A 20,790-nucleotide genomic window follows, 5' to 3' on the forward strand; every position below is an offset into this window, starting at 1 on the left:
TGTCTAATGTCTCAGCCGAGCCATTTATGACTCTATCACCTTTTCTTGACACTAGGCACACCTGAGCCACAATGTCTTGGTACTTCCCAGATGCCTTATTTCATAAGATGGGGAAGAACATGTCCTCCAGGGAATTTCCTTTTTATCTTCCTGCAATCTGCACTAGTAGATCTAGAAGGTGGAAAGGGTTTTTCTCCTTGATCTCCATTCCCAGATTTGTGATCTTGGTAGGAGATGTGGCACCATGTATAAGTACTGGAGCTAAGAGCTATTTATCTAACCAGCAAGGCTTTCTCCTCTTCATAAAATCCAAATCTATGTAAATTGTGAAGGAATGCACTACACAGACCACCAAAGGGGTTCGTTCTAGCCAGCCGAGTCGAGAAATTTCTTAATAAATTCAGTATCCTCATTGATCGGGTTAAGATTTTGCCACAGTTATTTTTAGTAAATGTCATGGACAGGTCGCGGACAATACACAAAAATTCACGGAAGCCCATGATCTGTCTGTGAATTTTACTAAAAATAATGGGAGGGAGGGCAGGTTTGACATGGGGGCTGACTGAAGCCCGAGTCCCGCCACGGGGGGTGGTGGTGGTGGTGGTATGTATTTGAGGAGAAAGATCCTGAGCCTTGTTGCGGGGGGGACGGCATCTAGCACCCATCGCTGAGCTTAGCCGCTCAGAGCTCTGGTGCCCCTGTCACAGCTCCAGGGGCTCAGAGCTCAGGCCTCCACTATCCACAGCAGCTGACTGCTCCAGGATCCTTGTGTTACCTCGGACCTCCAGCATTCCTGCCATCCGCGGTGGCTTACGGCTTCGTGGCCTCCACCACGTGTGCTGCCTTGGAGCTCCAAGGCCTACTACTATCCGTGATGGCTGACAGGTGCACATCCCTGCGCTGCACCAGGGCTGAAGTAGAAAATGTCACGTATGTCACAGAATCCATTACTTCCGTGACCTCCATGACACAATCTTATCCTTATTTACAACAAAGTTCTCTGACTATGAAAAGTATGACACCTGCCTCCTTAAATGTAAATGAGGCTAAGGGACAAACCGATATTGTAGTGGTCTGAAAGAGATGGAGATACCAGGTATCTTACATAGTTAGGAAGGAGATGCAGGCAGGATCACCTGTTCAGTAAGAATGCAACTTATATCGCAATAAAGCTCTAAAAAGTCAAGAATGGCTTTATAGAAATACAGTACAAAGAACAATCTGACCAGTGTTTAAATGGAAGACTATTAGTTTTATAAACAAAAAAAATTACAATATCTGAGTTTATGCTAGAAGGGGACACCCTTAGGATGAGACAAATGAACCTATTCTTCAGTATTTGCAGTACATCCCAAGAATAACAATGCCAAGTTTAGTCCACATTTCTGTAGCTCTCACAGCAAAGTACTATCCCAAGCAGCTTTAGGTATATACTGAGCAACTCTGTCATAGATAAGGTTATTCAAAGTGAGGAAAGACTCTCTATCTGCAGCAGTGGTTGTAATAGAAAAATAACTAAATGTCTCTTGGTAGAAATCCAAAAAGGTGGGTTTTTTGGGTCTCTTTTGGGTGGGTTTGTTTTTGTTTTTTGTTTTTTAAACTATCCGAAGTATAATAATCTAGAACAGTCAAGGAGGATCTTATCAGATCCACTCACTCAGATGCTACATAGATGAAGAATCTGTTTCAATTCATGGAGTATGTTTGACTGATCAAAGACACCGCCTTTTTAATAGGATCTTTTAGACCTCAGAATAACACTCAGAATCAAGAATCCCAGAAATCTGGAATCAAGATGCCAAATATAGTCTGCTGGGTCTCCTTCCCCTGAAATGAGCCTCCTCCCATCATTTCAAAGGCTGGAGACCCAGCAGTTTGCAAAGCAAAAATTTATGGCAGTTAATATCTTACCCATGATATTGAATGACAGAATCACCAATCTTTAATGATGTCATGGAGGTCACAGAATTCGTGACATTTTCTGCTTCAGTGCAGGGGCAGAGCGGGCAGCGGGGGGGACCCCAGAGCTCCGAGCTGCGGCGGGAGGGACCCCCAGAGCCATCAGCTGCCAACGGTGGCGGGGGGTGGGAGGCCTGGAGCTCTCAGCTGCTGCAGGCAGTGGTGGGCCCTGGAGCTCCAAGGCACCATGGGCAGTGGGGGCCATAGAGCAGTCAGCCACAGCGGGTGGTGGGGACCTTCGAGGGGGCCTTGGAGCTGTCAGCTGCTGTGGGCAGGGGGCCCAGAGTTCTGAGCCACACGGGCTGTGGTGGGGTCCTCGGAGCACTGAGCTACTGGATGCCCACCCTCCTGCTGCGGGGCTTGGGCTTCAGACCCTTACCCACCGCTCGTTATATCCTTGGAATACTCCGGGATGTAAGGGGGAGGAAGGGGTAAGTGGCCCCAATGGACACTGCATTTCAGAATGTTCCGGAAATTCACAGTGTAGGCGCCCTGATCCCACAAGTATTAATATACAGAACATCATCTTGAAGAAGTCCGGTTACAGTTAAGTAACCTTCATTTATTTTTGTGAAGTAGGAAAGTGACAAAGTTGTATGAGACTGTACTAAACCTCAGCTTTTACTTCCATCATTTCTACGTAGGTCACAGAGTTCAATGGCAAGCCCATTGAACCATTCCTTTACTATGTACCAACAATTTTTTGTTGAAACATGAGTGATTCTTGATTGAAAATTCTTTGGTGAATTAGGAAATGTGTTTGTTATGAGGCTTAAGATGTTGAGAAATACTGTTCATGAAGGAGCACTGTCAAGTAGGAATTAGAAACTTATAGTTTGTTTAAAAATTAAGGTTTTTTAAAAACTTTTTTTCCTGCAGTGTTTGCAGTCACAAGCATGTATCATCAGAACTGAAACAAAGCTGATTGTAAATAAAGCAGGACCCTGTCTAGTCTGCATTCACAGTCCAAACTGAGTGAAGGGCATTTAAAAAACCCAAACCAAACTATGACTGGTGAAAACTATTTGAGGGGGGGAGAGGAGGTTATATTATCAAAGGCACAAAGTGCAGTTAGTCACCCATCTCCAACTGAAAGTTAATGGAAGTTGGTCACCTAACTCCTATTTGTAACTTTGAAAAGTATCCCCCTGCTTCTTAAAAAATCCTTCCTTTTTAATCTTCTAATGTGTTATTAACATAGGTAAAAACATTTACTTTTTAAATGATTTTTAACCTGTCAGTACTTGAAAGCTGATGAATTTAATTGCATGCAAGTTTTGTTATTTTCCTTTGAGGTTTACACCAAAGTGGCACTATGTAGATGAAGAATGTTTTGGGTTGGAGAGGAAATAGAAGTATCTCTTTAGTTCCACTTATGTTGGCTGAAATTAGTGAAGTCATATTTTTATGCCTGTTCTTGTACCCATGAAGACTCTTATTAAAAAAAAAAAAAATTAACAACACTAATCTAGTTGTCAAAAGCATTTTTTTAAAAAGAGAAATCATTTATGAAGTCTTTGTTTAAAACGGTATACAAAAAGCCAGTTGCTGTTGAGGTACAGATAGACAAATGCTTTCAAATAAGTCTACAACGTTCCACCATTCATTCAAAGGTGATAATTTGTTTTTCTCTCCTTGTGAAATTGTGAAACTTCACGGTACTATTTAGATTTAATTGTGCTTGGTTAAAACTTGAAACTAATCAGATTTTTCATTGGAACATATTATGTAGTTTGCTTCTTTTTATATTGTTGCATGCTAATAAATACAGTGTATATGATTAAACAATGTACTGTATATGTATGTATATGTTTATATATGCATGCACACTCTGGAAGTGGGGAGAACATGCAGTTGCTGAAGGTTATTAGGGTAGAATGTAGCCAGTTTTGAAAAGACTGATAGCCCTTGGAAAACATGCCATTTCTTATGGGGAGAAGGGATGAGGGAACATTTTATCTTTGGGTGACTCTTAAATGAAACATTCCATCAATTTTCTGCATCTTAGTGGGCCACTGATTCCCTCAGGTGCAACACTTTACTGATTTGTATTCAGTCCCTCTCATTCAATAGCATTATTTTCCTCCTATTGTCGTTTACCCTTCTTCTCGTATATGAGATTATATCTGTGTTTGCTGAATGCATGTTTGTAGCTCTGTGTTCGGGTATATATTCTCTAAACTTGTACACACATTTTTTCTGTAAATTATGTAATTGGAATAATTATAAAATGTTGATAGTTTTAGTACCTCTTGATATGCCTTTAACATAGAACACCCTTACAAAATCAAAATTTGACTTTACTAAATTGCTTTACAATAAGCTTTCCACACTTACTGGCAACTGTAGTGGTAATAAAATATCTGTTCCATGTTGCTATTATGGTGGGTTTTTGCATACTTAAAATCCTTTGTGTACAAAATAACAAGTAAGTGCAATAGATCTGATAATTTATTATTTGTCTTGGTGACTGATAGATTATTAAAAGGTGCTAGATGTAAATGGAGGTCACAATGATGTGTGGAGTTGAAGTCCTAATTATACAAAAATGCCTTTTAAAGATACTCCATAATGACAAATACTTGTATATTCTTTCCTCAAGTCACTTTTTTTTTAAAATGGAATATTTTTAACAAATATACCAAGTGGACAATTTTTATCAATAGAATAATGGGATCACATTTTGCAGATTGTTTGTATATATTGATAGAATAATCTTTTGATACACTGATGTATTTAAAATAATTAGTATGCTGATCCACATAGCTTAACTTAACAGAGTGACCATTTGAAAACATGAGGATATTTGGTAATATATATTAATGTAGGATTTTTTAAAATCTTGCTTGGAGACCATCATGTCTTTCCTGATGTGAGAGGATAGTAGTCTTCTCCAATTAAAGAATTTTCAATTCTGGAAATGAGAAGTCAATTACTAACATTATTTTTGAATAGCTATTTTGCATATCCTTAATTGTATTCATTCCTTTTTGAGAGGCTGAAGTTGATATTTATAATGTTTTGATTGATTAGTAATGCATTTGTAATGTTAATATGGTTACAAGCTAGGTGCTGTTGTAAATGGAGTCCTAAGTAGCTCTTCTGAATAAATGTTTTTAATAAATAAATTAGTTTTTATTTCATTGATGAAGGAAGATCTTAAATTTTTTAGCTACTAGTATCCTCAGTGCATGAAATATCACCTCTTTTACACGGCGTAAAAGATGGAAGTTTAAGTCCAGTTCAAATAACGTAATTGGTGGTGACTGTTATAGAATAGAGGTGAATGGAGCATGGTAGTGATGTGTTTTTGTCACCCTGTGTTGGTCAGCGGGTGGTGTATTGCATGTTATACCATGTGGAATTTCTTCACTACCTGTGGTTTTATTTCTCAGTACATTGCAATAATATACTATTATGATTACTGCTAATGTTTCATTTAATCTGTCTCTCATTTTACGGATGTGTAAAATGGGGATAATAATGCTTTCCTCACCTCCTGTAAAATGCTTCAAATCTATAGATGAAAGATGCTGTACCATTACATAGTAGTAGTATTATAAAATACTATTGTAATATGTGTGCTGTTGTATTGAGAGATATTATACTATTGTCATGCACTGGGGAATGAAACCACAGAGAAACTCCACCTGGTGCAACACAGAACAGTGTGCCTGTTGATCATCACATCACACTCACGCTCCATTCGCTTCACTATTTACCCATCAAATACCAAAATGAGTTTCAAATCCTGTGTTGATCTTCAAAGCTTTCAGTGAATTGGACCTGTGCTATCTGGCTCTCCTTCTCCCTCAGTAACAGCTACAATCCTTGGGAATGGAGGAAAGTTATTATGGGAAAGGTGAGACTGGTAAGAGCTGAAGACTAAGCCTTCTGGGAAGCTAACCCACAACTGTGAACTTCCTTGAACTATGAATGATACAGTCTTTACTACATTCATGAAAAAATGTGTGACACCTTTTTATCATAGCTTTCCCATGACATTACTGTTAATAGTTATTTAACAAACAAGAAAAGCAAGACAAATACTCTTGTCTTCGTCTTGATGTGTATGGCTACATCTACACTACAGGGGGGAGTCGATTTAAGATACGCAAATTCAGCTACGAGAATAGCGTAGCTGAATTCGACGTATCGCAGCCGACTTACCCCGCTGTGAGGACGGTGGCAAAATCGACCTCTGCGGCTTCCTGTCGACGGCGCTTACTCCCACCTCCGCTGGTGGAGTAAGAGCGTCGATTCAGGGATCGATTGTCCCCGAGAGGTCGATTTCTACCCGCCGATTCAGGCGGGTAGTGTAGACCTAGCCTATGTCTCGCTCTAGTTCCCCCATTTGGATGTATGTATTTGGTAAGGTGCACAGATACTATGATGGTGAGTTTCCTTGTACTTTACCATGACTTGCATTGCAAAAAAAGTTCTGTTACTAGAATTAGTCTTTTCTAATAAGTTTAGGTTAAATACAAAACAAATTATGTGTAATAAGAATATAAGCGTAGTCTTGGAAAGAAAGCAGTCTTCGTCTAAAAAGGAAAGCAAGTTTTCTTCCTAATTATTCAGGGTGTTTTGTGTGTTGCTGGAATATGTATTGGTAAACATGAACTGACACATTTCTAGCAACCAAATTATAAATGAGTGGGAGACCTAAAAATGTCAGTTTCTTCCTTAGAAGCACTTCAGTTTTTTTCCTCCTCTTATTCCCTCCTTTATTTTGTCTCTCATTCCTTTATCTTGTATACTTCTTTATTCCCTTAGGCAAACGAGTGTCTTTAAATGTTTGTCTCTTTGCTTCAATATTTTACTTATCTCAGTGTATCTTTTTGATACAAATCTTCAAGGTATATCTATATACGTGTATTCTCTCTCTCTCTCTCACACACACACATACATACACACACACACACACACACACACACACACACACACACACACACACACACACACACATATATATATATATATATATATATATATATATATATATATATATATATATATATATATATATATAACCAAGCATTAAGGTTCGGGTTATTTTTTTATATATATATATATACACACACACACACTATATCTTTGTATTGTGTATATATAAAATACAAAGATATATATTATATAGCGTGTGTGTGTGTGTATATGTGTGTGTATGTATGTATGTATATGTGTGTGTATGTATGTATATGTGTGTGTGTGTATGTATGTATATATATATAAAAACCCCGAACCTTAATGCTTGGTTTTTGGAATATTCTAGAAAGTATAGACTAAATCAATCTCTTAATAAATCCTAAGTATTAAAACAAAATACGTACATCCTAAACTGCAGAAACCATTTCAGATGATATTCAGTGGACAACATATGTCCATTTAAAGCACAGAATGAGAACTTTCTCAATGAAATGCACTGATTATGAAGTTGTTAATATTGTTGCAGTCACATCCTCTGCCCTTGATGCCAGTGGATACTCTGAGAATGGATCAAAAGACACGTGCCTTAAATTTAATCTCCAAAAGCTCTCTGATGTAAATGACACTGGGATTTTAAAACTGGAAAAACAAAAGAGGTTATTCAGTGATATTTTGTATTCTTGAACATGCTGTCTTATAAATAGCTTAGGATATTGTAAGATCACAGTATTCACCTATTGTCCCATTTTTATTTACCAGAAGATAAACCGAAAACAACGAAAAGTCTTGTATACCTCACTTATATGTACCTGCGTTGTACTCTGGGACCCCCTCCCCCCCAAGTGTTTAAACTTGGCCAACTGGATTTCTCTCCCCCCCACCCCCAATTTTGGTCTCTGAAAGTTAGCCTAGAAGAGTATGGAAGCAGTGCTTCAGTTAAGAGTTATTTTTTATGGCTGAAATATGGATTTCTCTAAATAGAGGTTTGTAATGAAAATCCTAATAGAAATTTTCCATTACACTAAGGTGCTAACTAATAATGACACCACATTGTGGCCTTGATTCAAACAAGCATCTCTTTTCGGGTCACCACTTTAAGAACGTGCTTAAGTCCCATTGAAGTCAGTGGATTTAAGCACACGTTTAAGTACTTTCCTGAATCTGTGCCTCTATCATCTGTCATTTTAAAATCTGTTTGATACTTTTATCCTATCGTCAAGGCAATATTTGTACTGAAAAACAGTGTCAGCCATCTTTTAAATATAAACTGTAATATCTTTTGTTTTACAGCTGATTGCCGTGTACGATGAACAAGAATTGCACAATAAGATTGACAGCATCAGTGGCAGTTTGACAGACAGACCCAGCCCAGAACCTTTTGAGATGGAGGTGGCTGCCCAGCTGGCTGCCTTTCAGCCGATTGGTGGTGAGATTGAGGTGACTCCTTCTGCACTGAAATTGGGTACGTGCGCGTTGTCTTCCAATTTTTAAAATGATTACTGGTCATCATCTAGGAGGGTTGTGTGCCTTAGCCTCTCTACATTGCTGGTCTCTTGCCTCTTTATTTTCATCCTTCCTGTTGGTGTGTGTTTGTTGCTTCTGTCTTCACTGGTGATAATGCGGTGGTGAGGCCACACAGAATTTTTCAGAAACAGATTGAAGGTGACTCCCATTCTGGTGTGCCCTCAAAGCAGCAGCACTGCCTGACAGGTATCCAGAAAATTAATGACACTAAGGGATGTTTTCCTGTTTTCTACGAGATCTCTCTTCAAAATTTTAATAGTGATCTCCCTAATAAACCAAGTATGTGGCTTAGAACACAAAACGTAAGAAGTAAGGCTACTACCCTGCCTTACTTTACCCTAAAGTGACTATGTATTATAGGGGTCTCTGACCAGTGTGTGATAAAATTCCTGAGCACGTGTGGGTGGGTTAAGGATAGAATTTCAGTCTTGGGTCTGAAATGTTTGTGCCTTTGTTGGTTTAAAGTTAGACCACTTATGACTTTTGAAATTGAATGTTTTAATTTCATTTTTTTTAAAGGAAAAGACTGATAAAAAGAACATTCCACCAACATTTTATTGAAAAGGAAGTTAATGCTGTGAACAGAACCTTTACTGTTCTAGTTTGTGCCTGTCAGGGAAAGCATTCAATTTAACTGAAGTCAATGAAACCTTCCAGACTAAGGTTTACATTATAATAGGTCATTCAGAGTGTTTGTAATTTCAACCTTCTGCAGGATTTCTTCGGGCCTGTAGTCTTGGGAAATGATGTATTCTTGCTGTAACTTCCATATATTTCAGAATGTTATGAACTGTATTCTTGATATGTATGGAAAGGCTTCATCTATCTGAAGGACCTCTAATTGAATGAGTTAACATTCTATGTTACACACACAAGATCTTGCATGAAATGTAAAAGATATCTTAACGTGTTTTGAAAAATAAATACTGTTCAGATAATCCCCCTGAAGCATATTTTAATGGGCCAGTACACATGCCCTGTCTTAGCTCAATACTGTATTCACATCTTGGGAGAGGGAAGGAATTATATTTCATATTTTAGCCTCCATGCAAACTTATGTAAAGCAACTAAATTGAATTTTTGTTCAGAATGGCAATGCCAATAGACCTTTAATTTTAGCAGTGCTGGAGGTCACCACTATGTCATTTACCAGATAGTTTCATTTTCATAACAGAAATGATGCTAGGATGTTCTGGAGTATTAAGGAGAATGAAGATAGTGTAAAAAGATCAGCCAATTATGGTCCCAGTTAATTTCCAATCTATACACATGTTTCTCTGGAAATAAAAGTAAATGTCTCCTCTAAAAAGGGACTATGTAAAAATGAGGATGTTGGGCTTCCATATTTGTCTCAATGATTGCATTTCAAATTGGTTTCATTTAAATGAAGGGTTTTCTGACTGTCTGCCCTACAAACTCAATATGAGTTCTGAAAGTCCACCTGTTTTCTTTCTGGCTATTACATCTCATTGATGACAAAAATTCTGCAAAGCTAATTTTGCCCTTATTGTCGTCTATGCAAGTCTATTGTCTTTTGTCCTCCGTTATACTAGATCCAAATGCAAACTGAATTAAAAATGCAAATAAAACATAGTTATCAATACTATTGAGGTATGAGCTAGATTAGAATATGGTGCATCCTCTTGATTCTGCATTGGCTACCAGCAGCAAAAAGTAGTAAAGTGTTTTCACTGAAGAAAGATATGACTGTGAATATACATAGTGAGCAAATCCCTGGAGTAAGAAGATAACCATTTTTATGTAGTCACTTTTCAGGATAGGCGTGTACTTTAAGCATGTGCCAGAGTTCTCAGACTTTTAAGGAGTCTCTAAATGTACAAAAGATCTCTGAATTTACTTAAATAGGGATTATATCTATGTGGTTCAAATGGACAAAATATATAGTTATACACCTCTACCTCGATATAACGCTGTCCTCGGGAGCCAAAAAATCTTGCCGTGTTATAGGTGAAACCGCGTTATATTGAACTTGCTTTGATCCACCGGAGTGCGCCCCCCCGGAGCACTGCTTTACCGCGTTTTATCTGAATTCGTGTTATATCGGGTCATGTTATATAGGGGTAGCGGTGTAGTCTGCTTTTAATATTCATTGAAGAATCTATACTTTAGAAGTCTGGGTCCACCATATTGTCCATATGATGGACAAGGTTTTAATGATGTCCCCAGAAGAATACCTAGAATTTGGGGCTGAGTAAACAGAAGATTACTAAACTATTTCTTTTACAACCATGAGGGAATCCATATAAAATTTAAGAAACTATATCGTAAGTGTTGGCTAATCAGTCTTTATTTATACTAGATATGTTACTAGATAGCTCTTTTGTTATTTTTTTCTCTTTACTTTGTCTTAGAATTACTTATTTCATATCCTTTGTGATCAGTGCTTTCCAGATAGTAACCAGTCCTACTAAGACTACGATTTTAGTTTTCCCTTTACCAAGTTAGTTATTCTTGGTTTTCTGTTAGCAAATCACTTGAACTTTGAAAATGATCCAATTCTTATTTCAAAAACAACCCTTTTTGACTTTAAAACTAAAAGTATGCCAGACGCTATATTGTTTCCATATGTGTGTTAACAAAAATTTTTCAAAAAAGTATATGAACCTTGGTTTTTATCTAATTGTTTTCATAATATTTAGCATTTATCTCTTTTCAGAAGTTTACAGATAATTATATAACTTGATTATTGTCAAATTTTATATAGTTTTCTGTTAAGTTAAATCAAAATTATTGCATGGAGAAACACATGGAAGTATTTGCATGCACTGTTCTAGAAAGCTAAAACCCTCTTCTGGTGTTGCCTTTAAGAAAATGAAGGGAAATGTGATGCCTTTAATTAGGCCGCAGTGTCTAAGTATCTGCCATGCCCATAATATGAGGTTAAATATTGGCATCTGATCCTAGACAAACATACTTGCACCACACGCACAGCAGAACTGAAGCAGGGTATCTGGTATTGCTGCTGACAGTGTCTGAATTCAGACTACAAAGCAAGTAAGTATGTAATGGTTTCTTATTGCTAGAAGGGCTTTGCTAAAGTCTTTGGAATTGAGGAATGAAATTTACTGCAGGAACTGGAGTTGTTTGCTTCAGTTAGCTCCATAAGTCACAATTTGGTCATGGGCTTTAATCTTACCGGTTTTGTTGTTAGGCCTGATTACCAAACAATTAACACTGAGGAGAAGGCCTTTTTCTTAGTCTAATGTCTTATCTATGCAATAGAGGAATGATCTAGTAATTAGCTATGGTAACTTTCTACTTTTCATTCAGGTACAGATATATAGATATATGAAGATCTTGCATACTTTCACATGACCAATTTCCTTGTTTCTTCAAGAAGAGTAGCAATGTTATTTTCATTCTGTTGGGCGGGAAGAGGACAGTAACAGAAAAGTTGGGTGGGACTGAGTTCATTCTCCCTATTTCTTGCCTTTCTTTGTTTTGTGAAATGGAAAGCACTCCAGTATACTGTGTACACTACAGGGCACTTGCCCCTTCAATTCATAACTCAGATATACTTCATGAGACTGTCAAGGCTGCCAAGAATCACTGGCTACACTGAGTTGCCCTAAAACAAAACCTGCCTTTTTAAACTCATATTGAAAATATTAATTGCAAAGGTAATGTCAAAAGTTAAATAAATTTAAATCAGATTTTCAGATATAAGTTTCATACCCATTTTTCAGTAATTATTCAGGAGGTGGGAGTGGGAGAGTGAAGAATTTTATCTCCTCCTCCCTCCCCCACAAACTCACTTCTTGACCCCTCTTCAGGGACCACTGTCCTGAGGAAATCCTCCATCAGGAGGTGGACTCTTTCCTCTAGTGAGGGCTATAGAGCAGAGGTCCCCAAACTGTTGGGCGCAGAGGGACATTTTGGGGGGCCCAGTTGCCTGGTCCAGCCCCCACGGGGGGTGGGGAAGATGCGCCACCCAGTTCCACTCCTGACCCTGGCTCCAGCTGCCCACCCTGCCCCCAGCTGTGGCCCCAGCCTTGGCTTCCCTTACTCCTGTCCACATCTCCCTGCTCCAGCTGAGCGGGGGCTGCAGACAGGAACAAAGGACGGGGTGTGACCCTAAAACATTTGGGGACCACTGCTCTATAGCAAGTGCAACCTCAGCATCAAGGGAATAGGGGTTTTTCTCCCCATATTTCATAGCTTCGAAGAGAAGAGGAGAATGGAGACCCATTCTTCATCTACACCAGCTGAATCATTATTCACAAATCTAAATTTCACTTGGTAACATGGGCATCAATAATTTCCTCCCTGGAGAAGGACAGATGGTTCGCGACTCTTGACACGAAAGTTGCTTACTTTCATGTGCATGTTTATCCATCCCGCAGAATGTTCATCAGATTCATAGTGGGACAAGACCACCACTAGTGTACTTCTAGAGTACTTCTTGTTCAAGCTGGCAACAGCACCCAGGATCTTCAGGAAGGTTCTCTCAGTGATGGTGGCCCAGATGAGACAAAAGGGCTTGACTGTCCTCCCATAACTTGGATGATTGTCTCCTAAAGGGCAGATCCAACCAAGAAGTTCAGTCAGCAACACTATCCTTGCTCCATCTTCCGTAGTCATTGGGAATCTGTGTAAACCGGAAAAAAGTCTCCTTTGACTCCCACAAATATTGTAGACTGTATAGGATGAGCCCTAGACTCAACCTCAGCAAAGGTCTACCTCCCCATGAACAGATTCCAGGCCATGAGCAGCCTGATTAAACAAGTCATCCTCTGACCTCCAATCACAGTCAAGATGTCCTTCTCCTCTTTTAGGTCCCGTGTCCTCATGTACTTGCATAACACTGTTCAGCAGGTTTCACCTCCATTGCTTACAGGCCTGGTTCTAGTCTGTTTACTCTACAGATAGAGACAACATGAATACCAAGGTAACAACTCCTGCCAAGGTCATGGCTTCTCTTGTATGGTGGATGAACCCAGAACAAGTGCGTGCAGGAGTCCCTTTCTTTCCACCCACACCTGATGCAACCATAATCACAGGTGCATCCCTTGTAGTCTAGGGAGCACACATGGGCAGTCATGCTGCGCCGGACACATGGACACCTATCAATCTCCTAGATTTAAGGGCAGTCTGCATAGCCTGCAATGCATTCCTCCCATTGAGAGTCCTGTCGCATCCAGATAATGTCGGACAACATGGCAACCGCCTTTTATATAAACAAACATGGTGGGGCAAAATTTCTTCCTCTATATATAGAGGCAGTCAATTTATGAAACTGGTGCATCAGAAACGACATCACACTTTTGGAAGCAGAGCTACCAGGTATTCAGAGCTCTCTAGCAGACAGTCTCTGTAGTCGCTTCCTTACAGGCTAGTGGGAGATACACAGTTCCACCCTAAACAAAATCCCCACCACCACCTCCCCCAGTGGGAAACACCATCCTGGGACCTTTTCGACTCCCAGATGAACAAGAAGTTCAGTTTATACTGCCACAGCACTGGGCTGGGACTCCAGGGGCAATGCCCTTCTGTTATCCTGGACAGAGCACTTGAGATACGCCTTTTCTCCAATGACACGGCTACCACAGATCCTGCAAAATATTCATCACATCAAAGCTTAGGCCATTCTCATTGCACCAGCTGGCCCAGACAGTTTTGGTTTCCTGACGTTTTACGAATGTCAACCTGTCCTCCCATCAAAATTCGTCCCTTCCTGGATCTATTAATTTTGGAGATTGACAAGATCAAGCATCTCAGCCCAGATGGTTGCCACCTCACAGTTAAGTATTCGGAGGGGCATGAGACCTAAAGCGTTCATATTCAGACACCATTCAATCAAAGCAGAAAATACTCCACTAGAAAATGCTGTCTGGTTAAAATGAGGCATTTATCTATCTGGACGCAACAGAACCAATTATCCCCAGAAACTGTGGATACTTCTGCTATTTTAGACTACTTCCTCATCCTCAAGATGTCAGGGCTTTCCATTTGCTTCCTGTATGTCCATTGAGCAGCAATCAGTGCCTTCCATACTCTGGTTGAAGGCTATTTTATTTTTAAATACCCCACAACAGTCACATTCCTGAAAGGTCTTATTTGGACTTTTCCACCGTGATAAAATGAACACTGCAATTGGACCTTATTCTTGAACTCTAACTATTTACAAGCCCACCCTTTGAACCACTGGCCAATTTCCCACCTGTCCATGAAGGTTGCCTACCTAGTTGCCATCATGTCAGCCAGAAAGGTGAGCAAATTTGGAGCATTCATAGCTGCCTTCAATATACTATATTTCATAAGAAGAAGGTTATGCTATTTCATTCATTGAATGGAGAATGTCTTGAAGAAAATACTGGTAAAACCCTGGACAAATTCAACAGGTTTAACAAATTTATTCTACAAAAATTAGCACCATTTTCATTTTGAAAGGGCACTTCATTTCCTGTAGAAACTATCTTCCTCTTCAAAACTAAGAAAGAATATTGATGCAGAACCACAAAATGTCTGTGAAACTTCCCCCCTCCCACTTTCACCAGAGATGAACATTTTCTCACAGATCTTTACTAAAGACTGCTGAAAGTTTGTAAAGCACTCTCAAAATGCTTGTCTAAAGGAGTCCTTTTAAAATGAAATTAACTACCATATAACAGCTCTATGTACCCAGGTGCAAGAGAAGCACAATTTGAAAAATCTCTTACAAAGGCAACAAAGATTTTTTTTTTAAAGATTGTTTGTTTGAAACCTGTGACATTATTATTTTATACTTCAGCCAAATTTTTTTGCTGGTCAGTCACAGGGGGAAAAATGTGTTTGGATCTGAAGCTAGAATGTATTTATAATAAATGTATGCACTTGTGCCCAATAGGTCTCCAACTTTTAGACTAAATGACACATTTTGCAATAGTATGGGTGTCAGTTTCAGGGCAAGCTGTGCTTTTGACCCCTTTTAGTCCTTCTCGAGTGCATCCATCAGGTAACAGGCTTAGCCTCTTTCACCTCTCTCAGAGGGTAGAACCCCATGAACCAACTACTGTTGGACTAGATCTGTGGGTGGCGAACCTCCTGTTTCTCAACCATGTTAACACAAGAGGCCTAACTGTGTTTGGCAACTGTAAGCCCCTTCACTCCAGGGACCAGCAAGCTGATTAAAGTGACTCAAAAGCAACTTCTTCAAAACAAAACATTCTTTATTTTTCCACTCACAGGTATATAGCATTCAGAGGGAAGGGTTAAAACAATAAAAACCATACTTCCCTTACGTGATCCCTGATCTTTCCTTGCAAATTTTGGTAAATTCCATTCAGCCCAGTTACCTCGATCTCTGGATTTAGAGACGCAGACTGCTGCTGTAGAATGCTATTTCTCTCTATCAGAGACTAACCTCCAGTTGATGGCTGATGATCCTCCTTCCTGCGTAGGCTAGGATCTTTTCTAGTATCCCCTTGGATCCTAAGTTCAGCATGGGAAGAATAAACCTTGCCAGATTAGTTGGAGCCAAGTTGTAGCTACCCTGTTTGTTTCCCCAAGGCCCCAAAAATAGTACCTCATCTTTGCCATTGCTGTTGGTTTCCCTCTCACAGCCTCCTTTGATTTAACTCTGTGCAGTCAGTCAGGATAATGTCAACAGGTAAACTGAGGTACACATATATTTACAAAACATAATACAGATATTACCCTCATTTTCCACAACAGGTATTAATTTTGGTGTCCTGGCCAAATTTCTATTTGGCTGATTGAAAATAACAGTAGATAGGCATAATGTAGTGTGTGTGTGTATGTATGTATGTGTGTACATACATACATATAATATAAAAAAATTATATTGCACCAAAACATAGTGTGTGAAATGCTTTGCAGGGAGATACATGTTATCTGCCTAATTTATAATACAAGTATCCAACATACTAACAAACATTCATAATTGATAAACATAGGGGGAATCAGAAACAACCTATACAAAGCATTGTAAATGAGCAGTGGAATTAGTTATGAGTTTTATTAGCTCTCTGAATTTTTACATTATTTTTTTTCTATTTATTGAGTTAATGTTTGATTTTTCAGTTGTATATTTAGTGATGCTTCTTTTTGGCTAGTGGTGGTTTACCAACAGGCTTTATAGAAAAGGAACTAAATTCCTTTTGTAGATTTAATTGACTGGTACTCTTCATTACTTGTTGTAAACTATTGTTGTAGTGATATTAGACACAGCGTTGTCATGTTTCCCCTTAGAGGTACATTCTATTAGCAAACGATATACATGCTTTTCATCCATTACTTAAATGCTTTTCTATAGCTCAAGATGAAACGGGTTACATAAATGTAATAGATACTAAAAATAAGTCATCTACAGTACTATCTGAGTATTTTTTATTCTAATAGATTGAGATGTTAAAGCAGATAAGCACTTAATCTCAGGACTGTTAAAAAAAATGAACCAGTGACACAGGAGAGGTAAGACGTGCTTTGTTAGTAAAGAGAGATCTAATGTGTTATGTATCAATTGATTGCAGGTCCACTAAAATATTGTCAACTCTTCTTCTCTGAGCTGCTTACCAGTATTGGACCCATATTGAGTCACTCTCTCTACAAATCTCTTCCATGTGAAAGGCCACCCACATACAATACTGTGCTCATAATAGTACAGAGTGCCCATGATTTTTTTAAATCTCTGTTGCATGTTGCTGCTAATCTAATATCTAGTGAAAATATGCTTGCTAAACACCCATCTATAAATATAGGGAATACTTTCAGTGTGATCATCAGCTTCATCCACACTGATAAGTTGTGTTACTAGAAACCACTCAGCACCTAATATTTCACTATATTTGCAATTGTCCTCTGCTTTCTAAATATTGTTACATATTATTTAGAGTATAGCAAGGTTTAGCTTTCCATTTCTGCCTTTGGTGATTTGAGGAAACACTTTTTACTCTTTCTTTAAGAAAATATTACTTCAATCTCTTTCTCCGCCTCTGGAAGCTGCTGTCTTAATAGTGGTATCATTCCTGTGCACTGTTTGGTCAGAGGTTTTATGTGGATGACAGCATGCTTGATAGCTCTTCTCCTCTGCAGCATTGTTTAATTTGGTTTTAAATAATTGTGATGATCATTTAAAGCCTACTAGTGCTTTTTAAAACAAATGGTGCCTGTTTCTGGAGATCTGAAGGTTTGACGATAACTTCTCTTTTCAGTCAGTGTGTAGGCATGATGTACTTTGAGTTTGTGACTTAAGGTTGAGCTTGAATCATGGAGTTAAGGTTTGCACTAGTTCCTCTTGATGGAACTGGAATCGTATTTCAGTGGTTTTGTAAAGAGACAGAGGAACAAGAATCATAGAATATCAGGGTTGGAAGGGACCTCAGGAGGTCATCTAGTCCACCCCCCTGCTCAAAGCAGGACCAATCCCCAACTAAATCATCCCAGCCAGGGCTTTGTCAAGCCTGACCTTAAAAACCTCTAAGGAAGGAGATTCCACGACCTCCCTAGGTAACTCATTCCGGTGCTTCACCACCCTCCTAGTGAAAAAGTTTTTCCTAATATCCAACCTAAACCTCCCACACTACAACTTGAGACCATTACTCCTTGTTCTGTCATCTGCTACCACTGAGAACAGCCTAGATCCATCCTCTTTGGAACCCCCTTTCAGGTAGTTGAAAGCAGCTATCAAATCCCCCCTCATTCTTCTCTTCTGCAGACTAAACAATACAATAATATGTATGTCTTCCAGCACATTAAGTAAGGAGTAAATGACTTTCTGGCTTGACTTCTATCTCCTATCCGAAAGTGACGCCGTGCCTGAAATGTCCAGGCTTTCAGAGCTTGTAGGTTTTTTTTTTTAAAGATAGGATTGTTTTTCTGTGGAAACTATGATGCATTTTCTGGGTATTAGACTCCTTTTAAACATATGTTTTCTGTGCGGATTTTAACCTCACACAAATTGTTTCTTGATTCCCTCTTTTACTGAGTATTATTGCATCTCTTGCTATGAAAATTGACATCTGTTTGTTTTTAAGAAATACGAAGAAAAACTATATTTTAGATTAAGAAGCGTAAAAGTATTAAGTTATATTAATATTAATTTTTTCAGCAGTTATAGTCAAAGTAAGACTGTGTTAGCAAAATAAAAACCCCTAAAGAAGGCCAAAAAAATAATAATCCTGGCCTCATGGTAGCAACCACCTTTTTTTCTTTTTTAAATCTAGGAGTCCAATTATATAATTTTTCATGTATATATTTAATTTGTATTAACCTATGTCTGTTTGCTATAGACATCAACATACCCATTGTACAGTTTGACCAAAATAAAATACAATTAAGGATTCAGACAGTTTGCCCACTGCCATATAATCCTTACTCATTTTCTATCATCCACCGTAACTTTAGCACTTTCAGGCCCTCACGTTGTGTTTAATTTTTGTTAGCCATTGGCTTTGGGAGAAGCATCCCTTCATATCTTGTTGGTTTTCAGGACAGAAATTTAGCGTCTTAGCCAGAACTGGAGAAAGAATCATTAATTTATTCTATTTTAAAGTACCTGGATTTCTTTTTCCTTGATTCAGTCCATGGTTTCCCCCTAGATGCACTGTGAGCTGCCCTTTATTTTGTTTTCTTCATAACTCTGTTACCCTAGTACCAAGAACTCTGTTTTCAGTAGACATTAAGCAAATGAAGAATGCAACTGCAGGCAAATGTGTCTCGTTTTCATGCCAAGGAGCTCTCTGCATATGCTTAATGAGATCTGTGACCAGATGAAACCACACAGAATATTTGGATGGGAAGAATAAGTGCTCTTATTACCCTTTGAGACTTGTTTGAAAGGCAGTAATGAATCCCTTCCCACACACTCCTTCACAAAGCCCATTGATATTGCCAGGAGAAGTTCTGAAGCTATTGGGTCTGTTACCATTGCTGTACTACATCCAGGCCTAAAACCAGTCCATAGGGTCCAAGTATGCCTATGAGATTATGAAGTAATTAGAGCTGCTCCAATACCAATTTAACCTTCCCTGAGAAATGGAAGATTAGACAAAGTGTAGCAACAGGTGAGGTTAAAAACGAGATTGGTTCAGGCAGGTGTTTGACCTGATTAAAGGTAACTGGTACCCTGCCTTCACAAAAGGAAGTGGTAATTCTTGTAATTCTCCAGAACCTCCCTCGCCATGAGGAGGCAAGGGTCTAGTTCAAGCTATTTGGAGCAAAACAGGATAAAACCCATCTAGAGACAATGATTTGTTTGATCTGACACTCATGGTTTCATCCAAATAATCTTGGATACAGTCTGTGTCTTCAGAAACATTGATGGAAAATTCCTTATAGTAAGAAGCTTGATATCCTAATAAAGTTAAGGCAACCTGTTGGTGACATAAATGCAGATAAAGAAATGATTTCACTTCTCTCCCCATCACACACAAATGTGTAAATTTTCTATACCCAATTGATAGCACTTGGAGTGAGGTTTTTCACGACTAGCACTCTAGCCTCTTTCCTTGCCACTTCATTGCCCATAGGTGTTCTATAAGTGGTTGTCTATACATGAAATTTGTTGTAGGGTAACTTGAATTATGTAATGTTTAAGTGCCTTATGTGCACAACCACATTGTTTTTGTTACAAATCATCTGGCTTTTCAATATGGGTTATTAAAGTGGGGTTATGAGATGCAGGATGAGTTTATCTGCAGTAGAGTAGAGGTGGATGCACCCCTACCCCGAAACAACTATTGCACATCTGCCAAGACCTCCCACAGTTATCCCACACAGTGTTTCTGGCTACCTGGGTTGGCCTGTCTGTTTACCTGTGTGGGCTGTACTGTTCCAGGGTCATTCTGACCAGATGTTACCTCTCTGTTTAAATGCTTGTGTGTAGCCAGGTGTTGTCCTTTGCAATTCCAGCCTGAGAGTTTAGATACCTGAGTTATACTCCTATTTATTGATCAGTCATGCCTCATGCTTCATCATGGTCTGATGCAGAGGTCCTTGACTTCATTGCCCTTTGGCAAGAGGAGTATGTACAGGCCCATCTAAATTCTAGCCACTGGAATGCACAACTATAAAGCAGCTGTCTGAGTAAATGAAGGAAAGGGGGTACAACTGGGACCCAAACCAGTGGCTCATTATGACAGCCTGTATCCCTATCTTCACCTTTTTTTACAAAACAACAGTGGATTTTGGAACAAAGTATGCCTCGTGAGGTATCATTTCAAAACTCATAATTCGCTGATCATTATTGTCCTGGTACAATATGTGTGGCAACATTGTATGTAAAGTTATAAGATTCTACTGTATGACATTAGTGAGAGATTACAAGTCTGCAAAAATAGCAACAAACCAGTTCCTCAGAAACAAAAGGCAAACCGACACCTCAGCCAGGTGTCAACAAGATCAAATAGATTATCACCT

The 20,790-nt window shown here is 38.9% G+C and overlaps 1 protein-coding gene across 3 annotated transcripts in view; it reads left to right on the top strand.

Moving 5' to 3' along the window:
* Positions 1-20,790, top strand: part of PARD3B (par-3 family cell polarity regulator beta) — a 641,105-nt gene that overhangs the window by 216,992 nt on the left and 403,323 nt on the right. For all 3 annotated transcript variants that reach the window (XM_024104030.3, XM_065562102.1, XM_065562103.1), the window contains exon 3: positions 8,179-8,350. In XM_024104030.3, coding sequence (XP_023959798.2) covers positions 8,179-8,350 — 172 coding nt within the window. The remainder of the gene's footprint in view (positions 1-8,178; positions 8,351-20,790) is intronic.

Source organism: Chrysemys picta, chromosome 11 (genome assembly GCF_011386835.1).
Source record: "Chrysemys picta bellii isolate R12L10 chromosome 11, ASM1138683v2, whole genome shotgun sequence".
NCBI lineage: Eukaryota > Metazoa > Chordata > Testudines > Emydidae > Chrysemys > Chrysemys picta.